Source organism: Marmota monax, unplaced genomic scaffold, assembly GCF_021218885.2.
Source record: "Marmota monax isolate L192 unplaced genomic scaffold, Marmota_monax_Labrador192_F-V1.1 WCK01_AAM20220418_F8-fsc00147, whole genome shotgun sequence".
Lineage (NCBI taxonomy): Eukaryota > Metazoa > Chordata > Mammalia > Rodentia > Sciuridae > Marmota > Marmota monax.
Window position 1 is genome coordinate 1,922,623 of NW_026693552.1, and position 14,396 is coordinate 1,937,018.

At 36.1% G+C, this 14,396-nt stretch overlaps 1 protein-coding gene across 1 annotated transcript in view; it reads left to right on the forward strand.

Moving 5' to 3' along the window:
• Nucleotides 1–10,741: 10,741 nt before the first annotated feature.
• The window catches only part of Cnbd1 (cyclic nucleotide binding domain containing 1), a 403,883-nt gene continuing 400,228 nt past the window's right edge, over nt 10,742–14,396 (forward strand). Inside the window, exon 1 of the mRNA XM_046458653.1 lies at nt 10,742–10,829. Coding sequence (XP_046314609.1) covers nt 10,742–10,829 — 88 coding nt within the window. The remainder of the gene's footprint in view (nt 10,830–14,396) is intronic.

The window sequence follows — 14,396 nt, forward strand, 5'->3', positions numbered from 1 at the left end:
GTTGAAAATACTTTTAATAAAATTATCTATTAAGTCAAAAGTAAACTTAACACTTAATCAAGAAACAACACGTTTACATGAATGTATACATTACAATGAAAATTCCTAACAACTAAAAACTTACAAATAAAATCTGGTATGTAGTACGTTAATAATTCTAGAAAAACAATATGGTATGTTCAGAACTTGTAATAGTAATGCCTTGAAAAATGATTTCATTAAGTGTAATGAAACACAGCAAAGTCCTGGTAAAATTTGGGGACACTTAGCAAACACTCTGATCAACTTGCAACTGACAACCTGGAGTGATGTTTCATATCTCACGCACATACATGATATTTCTATGTCCATATGTCCATGCACATACACATGTCAATCTGCATGGACAATGGTTGTACTGAGAAGGGTGTGCCCTTGGCGGTCAGCTTTCACTGAGCCTAACTAAGCCTGATCTGAAGCAACACATGCTCCATGGAAGGAGGCTCTGTCAGTGCTTCTGCATGGCCATACACACAGTGTTAATAAACTAGTTTAAGCTCATGATCTTGAACAATAAGAATGAGAAGAAATCAGAAGAATTGCCAAATTAACAGATACTAGAAATCATTGACTGAAATTTCTCTCTTAAAATCAGAAAGAATTTTCTCAAATTATGGAATGAGTCCATTTAATAGATTCTAACAGTGTTACATAGCTTATTAGCTTCCTAAAGTACTATTATACCACTGTAGTATAATAATTGACGTTCTTGGCAGTAATCCTGAATTACGAAGCCAAAAACATGTTCAGCAACTTCTCTTAATATTTTAGAAAAACTTCTATCTAAACTGATGAAAGTCTAAAAATGTTTTGGTGCTTTAAAGGATAAGTTCAAGTATCCAGAAAAATAAATTCCATTTGGGGGTATTTTTTTCCTCCTTATGATACTGTTTTCTGTTCTAGGTGTGGACCAGGTGAGGGGCAGCAAAAAAGTGGTGGTGTTCTAAGTTGTGGTGCACAGAATCAATGGATAAACATCATGTGGCATGTCCTTAAAAAGGTCAGAAAAGACAGAGAGCTGGAGAATCTAGAAGTGAGCCATTTGCAAAAGGGACGAAATTAAGGGTGAGAGACAACTTGGTGGAAAAGAGAGACAGTGAGAGAAATTATGAACAAAGATTTTCATAGCCAACTCCTATCAGGGAAACCTGAATTTGCAAGGCAGAGGAAAGGTTTTCATAGGCGTTTCTAATGCAGTTTTTATACCAATCTGGCATGAAATGTAGAATACATTAAAAAGTGCTTGCGTAAGATTGTATTATGAATCATGCTATGAAAGGAAGCCTGGATGACATATTAGTTTCCTAGGGCTTCTTTAACAAAGTTCCCCAAACCAGATGCCTTAAAACAAGAATGTATTGTTTTCAGTTGTGGGAGCTGGAAGTCTACAATTGAGGTGTCAGTAGGGCCAGTCTAAGGGAGGGTGCTTCCTTACCCCTTCTAGTTTCTGGTCTTTGCTGGCAATCCTTGGTACACCTTGGCATGGAGATTCATCACTCCTGGCCCAGGTCATCTTCTCCCTGTGTTTCTTCTTGTGGTCCTCCTTTGGTGAATATTTAAATCCAAAGCTGAGGAGTGGGATAACTGGGTCAAATGGTGGTTTCATTCCATGTTTTCTAACAGATTCCCCTTTTTAATCTTTTAAATTTTTATTTTCTTAAAGTTTATTTAAAGTTTTTTTTAAAAGTATTATTCTTGCACACAATTTGAAGAATAAAAATAGGGCTAAACCGCTCATCACAAAAACTGATTTCCATATACATTATGATTTCTGCTTCATTCCCCTCTGAGATAAGAATTTCAGCTCCTCTGATTCTTTTTTTTTAATTGTTGTTTTTAGATATACATGACAGTTGAGCATATTTGACATATATTGTACATACATGGAATGCAACCCATTCCAATTTAAATTCCATTCTTGTGCTTGTTCATGAAGTGGAGTTATACTGGTCGTGTATTCATAGGAAAGTTATGTTGGATTCATTCTACTGTCTTCCTTATTCCCATACCCTTACCTTAACTTCATTCCCCTTTTTCTAATTCATTGGACTTTTGTACTTTCTCTTCCTACCATCTTTTGTTATGGGTTAGCATTCACATATCAGAGAGAACATTTGGCCTTTTTTGGGAGGGGGGGATTGACTTATTGCAGTTAGCATGATAGTCTCCATTTACTAGCAAATGCCATTATCTTATTCTTATTTATGGCTGAGATATATATATATATATATATATATATATATATATATATATATATATATATATCACATTTTCTTTATTCATTCATCTGTTGAAGGGCACTTAGGTTGGTTCCATAACTTGGCTATAAACATTGATGTGGCTATGTCACTGTTGTATGCTGATTTTACATCCTTTGGATATAAGCCGAGGAGTGGGATAATTGGGTCAAATGGTGGTTTCATTCCATGTTTTCTAACAGATCCCCTTTTTTATATAAACACTAGTGGTACTGGATTATGGTCCACCCTAGAGATTATGGTCCACACTCATTTTAACTTGAATTTTTCTATAAAGACCCTAGTAACCAAAAAGAGGCAGTGGGGGGTTAGAACTCAATATACCTTTCTTGGAGGACATAGTTCAGTTCATAATGGATAGATTCTCATCAATCCTATTCTGTTTGCTTTGAAATTTGCCCAGGGCTTTCTCAGATTTTGGCATTAGGTTTTCTACCACTCTTAAATTTTGATATTACGCAATTTGTCTTTCCAAACATCATTAGTTTACTAAGAACTTGGAAGAACTGTACTGAAGTCGGTATCCACATATTATTTTGAACTGTGCTGTTGTTCTGTTCTTTTGAGTGTTACTTGGATGATGATTTGGTAGTTTCCTTTAATATGTTCAGGGAATCTCTTTAGGGAAAACAAATGGACATTGGATAATTTAAGAGATGAGCAATGATTTGAGGAAGTGAATTGTATTGTGTCAGCTTAAATCCCTTATTCCATGTATCCTCTGGTGGTTTTGCTTCTCTGATCAGAGCCCGACTGATACAGTTGAAAGAGGAAACAATTTCAAACTCTGAAGAACAGGTATGCTTTTGAGGGACAATTTGAAACGTTGTGGAAAATAGATAAAGCATCTGAATTGATATGACCCACAGCTGTATTTCAGCTTTATTTTTCTGGATAGTTTCCCTCTCTTATATTTGACCTAATAAAAGTCTCTGTTTTGTTTCAACTAAGCCATTTGTCACTGCCTATCAATCTGTTTGTTGCAGGAATCATATAATAAAATCATCATTAACATCAGCTACCTTTTATCACGGGGCATGTGATCTGCAGTTTGCTAACATATAAATACATATGAATGCTTTATTCCAAGAAATTGTGTCTATAACATATAAAAATATAGTTTTAAACAACAGCAGTCACCAAAAGAAGAAAAAAGAAAAAGAAAATAACCAACAGAAAATGTGACTGGTAACATATTTTCTTTCTGAACAATAAAATGTGACTAATAGTTCTCTGGAGAAAAAATGCACAACAATGGATATTTACCTAAGCAACATTTTATACCAAAATAGCACAATGATTTATAATATTATAGGTCATTTCAGAAGTTGCTACAGGACACCTCGTGCAGATAGTGTACGATGTGGTGCAAATTATAGTGATTTGTGGAAGTGTAGAGTGGAAGACTGGAGCAATAAAGAAAGAAGAATAATGTCCTTCCTTGAATCATGGGGGAAAAGCACAGCTCAGCAATGTCTCCAGGCAACTTCGAATAGTATAGTGCATTGAAGTTTAAGTCTCTAAAATGTCAAATCTAAATGACAACGAGATTACATTAGGAAAAAGAAATCTGGATGACAAGTGGCTTGGTTGATGGCATGAGAATGATACCATCTTAAAAGTCATTTATTCTACTCACTGAGAAGCACAAAAGGGATTGGGTGAAAACAATATTCACTCATGAAATAAGTGAGGGAAGGGACACTAACCAGGAGACAGAATGTGGCCAGAAAAAGTTTTGTGATTTGGGCTTCAGTATGATTCCTTGGCTAGTTCATTATGTGACCTTCATCCACTTGGTTGGATGAAGTGATGAGTCCTGTTCTGCCTGCTGCCCAGGTGAAAAGGCAAACATTCTGTTCTGTAAACAGAAGGTGCTCAGTAGGTTCATTCCAAGAAGGCGGAAACACCCCATGTGGTTCTTTAGCTTTATGCATGATGGCACATCTGTATCTTTCCTCTCTGGCCATATACTTCCTCAAGCTACCAAGGAAGGGTGGGTATGGAGTGGGCAGGATTAGACAAGATCTTGTGTGCCATACTTACTTGGATGACATTTCTAAGGCACTTCTCCAAGCAGTTGTGAATAGGGTCACATGAATCTTTGAGAATGTCTAAGTCATAAAGAAAATAAGAGAGGAAGAAGCGAGAGAGAAAGGGACATTCATTTTTTCCCTTTAGGCCAGGAAGACACAGTTCACATCCTCCTGGGTATAAATGAATAGATATTGTACTCTTAAATTTAAATGAATTTTGAGCACCTGCAGACAAAAATGTTGTGAATTCAAAGTAATGTATCTGGAGAAATGTTGAGGGAGGAAATAGATTGTGAATCTAAGAAAAATAGATTGTGAATCTAAGGAATGCATGCCAGCCAGTATTCAGAGCAGGCAAGAACAATCAGGCAATGCCTCTTGGTAAGAACACTGACTTGCTTAACAACAGTCAATGCCATTTAAAACAGGTCTGAGAAAATGATTGCTGAACACATTTGCCTTTGTCTGAACCAATGCTGGACCAACAGGCTGCAGAGTCAGCCCAAGTTTGAATCCTGAAGCTATGTTTCAATGGCTGGAAGATCTGGGAAATTATTTAACATCACCAAGACTTTGCTTCCAAATTGACAAAATGGGAACAGTATCCGTTTCTGCCTCATAGACTTTTGCAAGGATCAAATTAGATAGGAGATAATGCATGGAAATTACTTAGCTTGGCAAGTAGAATATGGCCCACAGATGTTATTGGCTATTCTATTATTACTCTTGTGAGAATAGAAATTCAAACAGAAAAGCTTTGAATTAGCCTCCTCTCACCATGTTATGAGGTCAATTTTAATCAAATAAACTCGGAGGTAGGTTATAAGTGGAGTACAAATGGGTGTGTGACTTCCATAGTGGATTTTGAACAGTCATTAAATACTAGCATACTTCAGAATCTAGTAAAATAAATGGCTTACAGTGCTACCCCGGTTAAAATTCTTTGTAATGTAAACATTTTGTACTCTTTATTTTGTTTAGGAAAAAAAACAGCTTCAATAAGGAGATTCCATCTGTTTGTGAGTGCCTATAAAGGGAAGGAATTTAAAGTCAGTAGAAGATATTTTAAAAGTTTTTAGATATATTGAATGTTCTTCAAATAATTTTCTCTGAAAAACCAGTCTGGGAATTGCTAATGCCATCAGTCTGACAAGGGTTTTTGATCTCAGTAGTTTTTCAGACTACATCATTGTTATAATGTTTAATTATTCCCTTGAATAGTTGATTTCATTTGAATGTTGTTTTTCATTTACAATCATCTACAGCTGATAACATCTTGATCATTTTAAACAGCTATCCTCTGGTATTAATATACTCTGCCTTTCCTACTGAATATATATATGTGTATTTTTTTTTTGGTTGTTGTTTTATTTTTTACAAAAAGAACTGGTATACAGCATTATTTTGATCCTGTTGGTTGAAACTATTAAGAAATATTTAAGAAATAGAGATAGGTTATTTGTATGCTTTAAGAAAACATTTGTCTGGTCTTATTATATCTTTTGAGAAATACTGTAAGTTTTAAAAATCACATTGGATGTGGCTTCATCTTTCTAGGGATTTATACATTAAAATGATATTTTTATTTATATGTGAGATCTCAAAATTTTATAAGTATTTTCTGAAGGACATAGAGAAAACAATTGTTGGGATTCATGAATAAAATCTAGTTTAATCATCTTGAGGGATGGGAGATGAACAGGCTTCCTAAATCACATCTTTTCCTACTCCACTCAGTTTTTTCATGAATCCCCAGGGGTCTACTTTCAGTCTGGCTCTTCTGGTGCTTTTGCTATAGGTTAAAAGTAAGACATCCTCTGCCCTGTATGATCTTCTCAAGTTAATTCCCTGTACATACCTCAGTTTTCTCATCTATAAAATAGAACTAATAAATTGTGCATACCTCATAGAGTTGGGAAGGATAAATTGATGTGGAATATCTAAATGTATGCTTTGCAAAAAAAGGATACCTCCCAAAGACTGGCCATACCACCACCACCACCATCATCACCATCATATCTTTGACCTGTATTTATTGTAGCTGCCTCTACTGCAGCACAGAATGCAGAATCCTGGGAATCCTCAATCTTTTTTCTGTCCTCCATCACTCATCAACTTCTTTTCCTTCTGTAATACCCTACTCTAATTTCAACTCATCCCCTGAACTAATCCACCTCTTTCACTTTGTCTTCTTTAACCTATGCTCCACTCAGTATCCAGCTCTAAAACAGACTGGGTGGTCACTTCCTCAGATGGAGGGCATCTACTTCCTGTGCATGTAGAAGTCTCTCCAAACTTAAGCATCTGTCTCCAATTTGCTGAACTTGGAATCTTAAAAATGCAGATAACTGAATGAATGTATCTCTAAATCTACCTCATGGACTTCTTATTTAGAAGACCAGACTATCATCATCTAAATGTTATTTCCATTCAGAGAATTTCCACACGAAAATGCAGGACACATCATTTCCTTTAAAGACAATTGCACATTTTAAATTAAGAAATCAGTGTGAAAAAGGCAAACTTGGGCTCACAGTTTAGTTTTACAATATTTGAACTCTATAATCTTCCTTTGCAGAGCCTATTTTTTTTTACCTCCCAAACAGGATCATAATATCTACCTTCAAGATTATTGTGCTTTCCAGATTATATGAAAATTTGAAACTGCATACTATTAGTAGAAGCAAACATGGATTCTTAATAAACAGACCTGGCATTTCAGCAAATGTTAACAGAAAGTACTACCAGGATATGCAAGTTCTCAGATGAACTTCTGACATCTGAATTTGTGTCTCCTGGATTCTTCACATGATAATAACATGTTTGTGAAACACAGTTGAGTTTGGTATCACTGATTGTTATGGTTTAGATGTGGTGTCCCCAAAAGCTCAAGTGTGAGATAATGAGAGAAGGTTTGGAGGAGAAATTATTGGGTATAGCCCCAAACTAATCAGTTAATTAATCCCTGCTGGGATTAACTGAGTGTTAACTGGAGGCAGGTAGGGTGTGGCTGGAGGAAGTGGTTCACTGTGGGGAGTGGCTATGGGGTATATATTTTGTATCTGGGGAGTAGAATCTCTCTGCTTCCTGATGATCAGGTGAGTGCTTTCCTCCACCACACACCACCACACTCCACTACACTCCACCACACTCCACCACAATGTTGTTCTGCCTCACCTAAAGCCCCAAGAACCGGAGCCTGCTGTCTATGGACTGAGATCTCTGAAACCGTGAGCCTCCAAATAAACTTTTCTTCTTCTACCATTGTTTTGGTCGGGTCTTTTAGTCACAGCAGCGAAAAAGCTGACTAAAACAATGGTACATACATTTACATCAATTGTTGGTGAAGTCCTTAGCCTAGTATATTTTCTCCAACCTGGTTATCATTTTTTTTTGTTCTTGTCTCCTAGTTTCTGAGCCAAGTGCTGATCCATTCTATTGTGCTAAGCTAGTCGTCATCTCATTCTGGTGTGTGCTAGTCCTTGGTCGGGTGGCCACTTTCTTATATCATAGCTTGATATTCTAATTATAGAGAAAGGAAGGCAATTGGAATATTTGGAGTAAGCTTATTACATGCCAACCACGTCTTAAATATTTTGCATGTCTTATGTAATTTGATCTTCATAAGTCATAATGAAGTAGTTGCTTACTGATATTATTTACAGTCCTTTCAGTAACCCTGTGAAATTATTCTCACTCCTCTAATTGTATAAATAAATAAACAGAGACATCATTAGTTTAAATAACTTAGCCAAGAGACCACAGTTGTGAGCTGTCCTAGACAATTTTGGCCCAGGTACGTATAGCTTCAAACCTGGTCTTCTTTATTCTGTACTGTATTCTATACTGTATTCCACTCTAGGTAGCAAGTACTACAAGTACTCTAAAGCACATTCTCAAAGTATGAAGACTTTCTGCTTTACTATATGAGATTTTTATCAAGTATATATTTGTATTTTTATGGCTAAGTCCATGTGAAATTTCATGGTTTTATTAAAAGCAAGGATATCAAAAATTTAAAAACTAGTCTTAGATGTGATTATGCTCTGAAAATGTTTTCTTCAAGCACATTCTGAATGTGAATGGTGTCTCTGTGTAACCTCAGGTGAAGTTCATCAGCTTACCAGAACTTCCCTGAAGCAAACTTTAACATGTACTTTGCATGCCCTCTAAAACTTAAATCTAACTGAAATTTTTTTTTGAAGAATCTGTACTTGTAAAGGAATGGAGGGAAGTAGTTACATTTTATATTGCAAAAATTTCTAAAAATTCTCTCTCAATAATTTCTACTTTTTCTAAATTCCTGTCTCTCTTATAACTTCCCACCTTTCCTCTGGCTCTCCCTGATCTTTTCTTGTCCATTTGAATTTCTCAAGATTTACTTTAGCAATAATAATAGTAGTATAAATAAAAATGAGAATCAATGATTCACGTTAGGCACTAGGTATAGGAACCTTTATTTCTACCATTGTATTTAATCTTAACGACATTTGTATGAGATATTATTATTACTCCTTTTAAATGGAGTAGATTGTTAAAATTAAGGGAGATGAAGTGACAGAATTTCCTAAGATAATTTTACGAACACGTGTTTGAGAAGGGATTAAATTTATGAGGAATATCTGGGCATTGATAATCAAACAATTTAGTATTATCTGTCTATTAAAGATAAATCATGATTATGTATGTTATTGTTATTAGAATGAATTTTTAAAAGATTCAGAATACATTTGAAGGACTAATCAAGAATATTTCAGGGAAATTGAATTTTTGAACTGATGGATTTTTTTTTCTGAGATATATCTAGAGATATAAACAGATACACAAAATCATGAAGATTACAGAATTAGGAAAAAATTAAGCTATTTTGCTTATGTTTCCTTCTTAATGTTCTTGTTGACTTGCATTTTTACCTCTAACATTTCTTTTTTTTAAAATTATTTCCAAGCAAGGTCTAGATTAATATGGAATTAATATTATATGGAATATAGAAAAGAAAATGAGAACATATGGAAAAGAAGGAAAATAACAAAGACAATAAGTAAAAATAACTGTTGGTTGAAATCAGAGATGAAATTGACTAGTATAATCTTAGGGTCTTAAAATTTCTTTCTTACATTTCATTTGATCAGAACTGCTTGTCAAAGGCAAAAACAAAACAAAACACCAATAACAACCAAAAAAAAAAAAAAAAGAAAGAAACAATCACACATTTTATATAGCCCTATCTGCTTTAACATCTAGGAAAAATGCAGGAAGACTTTAATAGCAATTTTTATAAAGAGGTTCTTTGAGTTTTAAATGTGAGAGTGGGAAAATAATGATTCTGGGATACCCTGCTGAATTAAGGCATTAGGCATTATCAAAGGGGTGTGTTTGGGATGGTGAGGTTTCATCCTGAGGTGTGTCAATGCAGGTGGAGGTAGCTGGCGAGTGTGGAAGAAATACAAAAAGCACAATGATGAGATTCAACAAATTTGAGTCAACAGAGTTCAGAGTTTGTAGCACTGGGTTCAGCGAAAAAACATTCAATTGAAAAGTTACACTGGAATAAGGTTACCTTGCAGATTCGATTCAATAGGGACTGTTGCAAGAAAATTTGTTACTTTTGTAATACAATGAATATTTCTAATTCTAGTTATTCATGTTATCTACATGAACTTGGTTGGAAAAAGGGTTAGCATTCTACTGGTCCAGCTCAGTTATTGGAGAGTCACAACCCTTTTGTATACAATCCATTGCCAGTTATGACACTAGAAACATATCTTTAAAGACCTCTAAAGAAAATACATCAAGTCAAAAGATACTTCCATTAGGATTCTAAACCCTAACCTTGGTCATTAGCTTTACTTGTTGGGAAGCAGCAAAAAGTAACTAAAACATTTACTACTCTCCAATAGAATATGGTTAAATAAAGCTGGGGTGAGTTTATTGAATCTGTGATGAATAGAAGGGAGATTTATTTGTGTAGCCATGAGTAGCAATATAAATATTCCTGTTGCTGCAGCTACAAGAAGGGTTTGTCCCAATATAGATGCGGTGGGCAGAAAAGGGCTCTGAATTGTGGAGGCCGTATACTGAATTCTCTCCTCTAACCTGGTCTCGGGCTCTGCTGTATCTGCCTTGGGTATTGCACATTCCTTCTTTATTCCTCCCACTCTGTGTAGCTCACACAGTCCCCCTAATTCCACTGGACTGGTATGTAGTTTTCCTCACCTGGATTTCACCCTTGGAAATGCTGCACCAACACTGTGTTAGAACCATGAGCAAGAAGATTCCGCAGGACTCAGCCTATCAGAGAGTATCTTGAAGGTTCTGCCTTATGACACCCCAAGGGAAAGAGTGATCCTTTACCTCTCAAGTAGCCTCTGCCTTTACCTCAAGATCAGCTGCCTTTGATCCGTCAAGATGCCCTTGTCTTCTCTTCCAGCAGCTATTTTGTCTCACATGATAGCCATTGACAATGTGTCTCCTCCCCCACTTCGCAAGTTACCAAGTGAGTGGGGGCTAATTGGAGGGGTCTCATTTATTTGTCATTTTTTTCCAGTGGTTTTAGGAATTGGTAGGAACATTGAGAACCTGACCAATGGCCTTGTGGGATAGAAAGAACATAAGTGTATAAATTCTGCTTTGCCTAGTTGAAGTTATTTCAATTCAATGTTTTTCTTTATAAAATGAGGATCTTTTTGAGCACTTAGAACTTCAGATTCATTGAAATATTAAAAGGGGTAGAGAAAACAAAGGCTCAGGGACATGGCCCAGTAGGTATCAGTTTGTGGCAAATCTAGTCCCATCACAGAGTTGATCTTACTGCCCCTCAAGGGATAATTATTTTTTAATTTTCACTAGGAGAATGCTTGTTTTAAATTTAAAAGGGGAAAAAAAGACAATTCCCATTATTCAGAATGTGAAATTTTTTCCCATTTCACTTAACTTTAATTTTCTAGTCTTTGACTTACAGTGTCATAAGAATTCTAGAAATAGAATTCAATATCGTGAAGTGTGTATAATCAACAGTGTTTATTCTATGTAGTTCATCTAAACTCGGAACGTTTTCTCCAGATGGAAACAGTTGTTACAACCATCCAGTTCATAGCTCTATTCTTTGAACGTCAGCATATTGACTAGTAACATGTAATAGGTCTAGACTTAACTAAATTTAAAAATAAATTTTAGATAACAAAGGTAATACTCATGATCCTTTCCAATTTCACTAAAGCATTAACTCTAGTATTTTATTATTCACTGGGTAGATCTATGGTATTGATTTGAAGTGAGAGTTAACTTCCAGATAACTTTTTTAAAATTAATACTCATAAAGGAAAATAAGAGGTAATCTCATGAAATAGAAGTGAGACTAATTGAGAGTAAGAGATCCAGGAAGGGAGGAGAGAAAGGAATGGGGGAGATTTTGAGGAGTGAAAGCTACCAAATTATATTATGCACAGATACAACCATGTCCCAATGAATTCTAGTAATATGAATAATTATGTAATGTACCAATAACAATTAATTAATATTAATAACCAATACTCATAATCTTAGGGAAGAAATATCACAGACATGATTGATCTCCTTTGAAGGGATATTTTGCTTTAATAGTGTTAGACCCAGTTCTTAAAATTAGTTGCTACATTTATTAATTTATACATTAATATTATTATTGTAAAAAGTTGCTGCATGTGATTGAAGTATTCTATTTCTCTTCTAGTAGAAGCAAAATTAAAGGCAATTTTTCCAAAACCCACAGCTTCTGTCAGGTTTTGTTGTGAGAAAGAAAAAAAAAAGTCACCTTAGATGCTTTTTTTCCTTTCTATTCTCCTTTCTTTCTTTTTTTTTTCAGCAGCCCAGGAAGCTCAGTAGCTGGGAGTTAAAAGATCAAATTAATTTAGAATCAATGGGATGAGATATGTGCTACCCTCTGTAGTGTCTCCCAAGGACACTTAACTTCTGTGAAGTGATTAAAAGATGAAAAATCAGCAGCAATTTAGATCTCAGAACTGAATAGAGCATAATGGAAAGCAGGAGAGCCTTAGTGGTTCCTACTTGATGTTCTATGCCTGTGACTTCTCTTTGGAGACGTGTCCTGCTTGCTTAACGGCTGTGTCTTTGTGCTAACTCTAGCAAGTGCACAGTTTCCCCTTGTGGACTCTGATATCCCTGCTCAAACAGTGGTCTATGGAAGACTGTGTGTGGCGCACACTTTCAATCTGTAGAATGACTGTACCTGAATTATAGAGCAGATAATAGTGGGAATGATTCAAGGTACAGTAGGTTAAATAGGAATGTTTGTTTATATATCTAAAACCACAAAAACAAAACCCAGCCATTCTGCATATCCTTTTTTACTTTGAATTCGGCCAGTTCAGTTAGACATACCCACATTCTCTATGAATATTTGGAGGTGAATAACATTACTAGGTGCTTTCTACTGGCAGCATGTAAGACTTTTGCATGCTTTGTTTATTTATTTCTCACAAGAACCTCATGGAGTCTGTGGTAGGCAGGAGAATGGCCCCCAGTGAATTGTGTCCATGTGCTACTCTGCATAGGCTCTGTTCCATAGCAAGCGGGAGGTCATCCACATATGGAACTGAGGTGGCTAAATCTGATCATCTTGAGATGGGGAGAGAACCTAGTACTCACTGTAATCATGAGGTCATTATTGATAAAAGAGGGAGGAAGGAAGGGAATCAGAGTCAGAAGGATGAGGCTATTGCTGGCTCTGAAGACCGAGTGAGATGTGAGCCAAGGAAGCACCAAGGCATCCAGGCAGCTAGAAGCTGTAAAAGGCAAGGAGATGAGTTCTCCCATAGAACCTTCTGAAGGCACTCAGTCCTGCTGACCACTCAGAATGAGCCAGTGACCCATTTCAGACTTTCCACCTCCAGAAGGATAAGAAAATATATTTATTCTTTCTTTCTTTCTTTCTTTCTTTCTTTCTTTCTTTCTTTCTTTCTTTCTTTCTTTCTTTCTTTCTTTCTTTCTTTCTTCCTTCCTTCCTTCCTTCCTTCCTTCCTTCCTTCTCTCTCTCTTTCTTTCTTTCTCTTCTCCTCCTCCTCCTCCTCTTCCTCCTCCTCCTCATTCTCCTCCTCCTCCTCCTCCTCCTTTTTTTTTCTGTACTGGGAATTGAACTTAGGATGCTCTACCCCTGAGCTATATCCCCAGCCCTTTTTATATTTTATTTTGAGACAGGGTCTCTCTAAATTGCCTGTGCTAGCCTCAAACTCGCCATCCTGCTGCCTCAGTCTCCTAGATTCCTAGGATTACAGGTGCATACTACCATTCTTGGCATATTCATATTCTTTTAAAGCCACTAGGTTTGTGGTAATTTGTAACAGGAAAAACCAAAGGCTGATAAAGGTCCATTTTACATTTCAGAGTAATGAGGCTTTGGTGTCTGTAAGGACCCACTGCCCTGAAATCCCTTGCCCTTTTAATCAGTTAAATGATGCGTAGACATTAATTGCACTTTGCCATTTTATCTCCTCACATGCTCTTGATTTAAAGGAGGAAACACATCACACATCTTCAAACATGACTCCGTTGTTCTCATTGAATTTTCAGACTCAGGCATTTCAAATAGTTAAGCTTCTTAAGGCAGTTTAGTGCTTGCAGCCCCCCTGACCCCCCCACTACCCTGATCTTTGCAACTTTCAAGTCTTCTCCTTCTACAGTCTCTTTGACTTCTGCCTCAGGATTTTTCACATCTTGCTAACCCTGGGGAAGGGACCCATGTTCTCAAATGCTAGAGTCATGCCAGTTTTTATTCTGGGTGAGAATAATTTTTAAAACTTTACAGTTAACAAAGCATATAATGGTTTTATTTTCTGGGTGAAGTAATATCTGATCAAAGTATACACATGATCCACTATTATAAATATTATAAGTTGATTTCCTAAAGAGACAAAAAGAAGAAGAAAAACATGTTTCTTTTTGAAAGAAAGAAACGTGTTTTTCTTCTTTTTGTCTAATTATGAAAAATTGTTAGTGGGAGGCTGGAAGCTGTCCTGCACCATTTGGCTTATAATTAGGAGTATGGTCCAGTAAGCTTCCTTTGCTT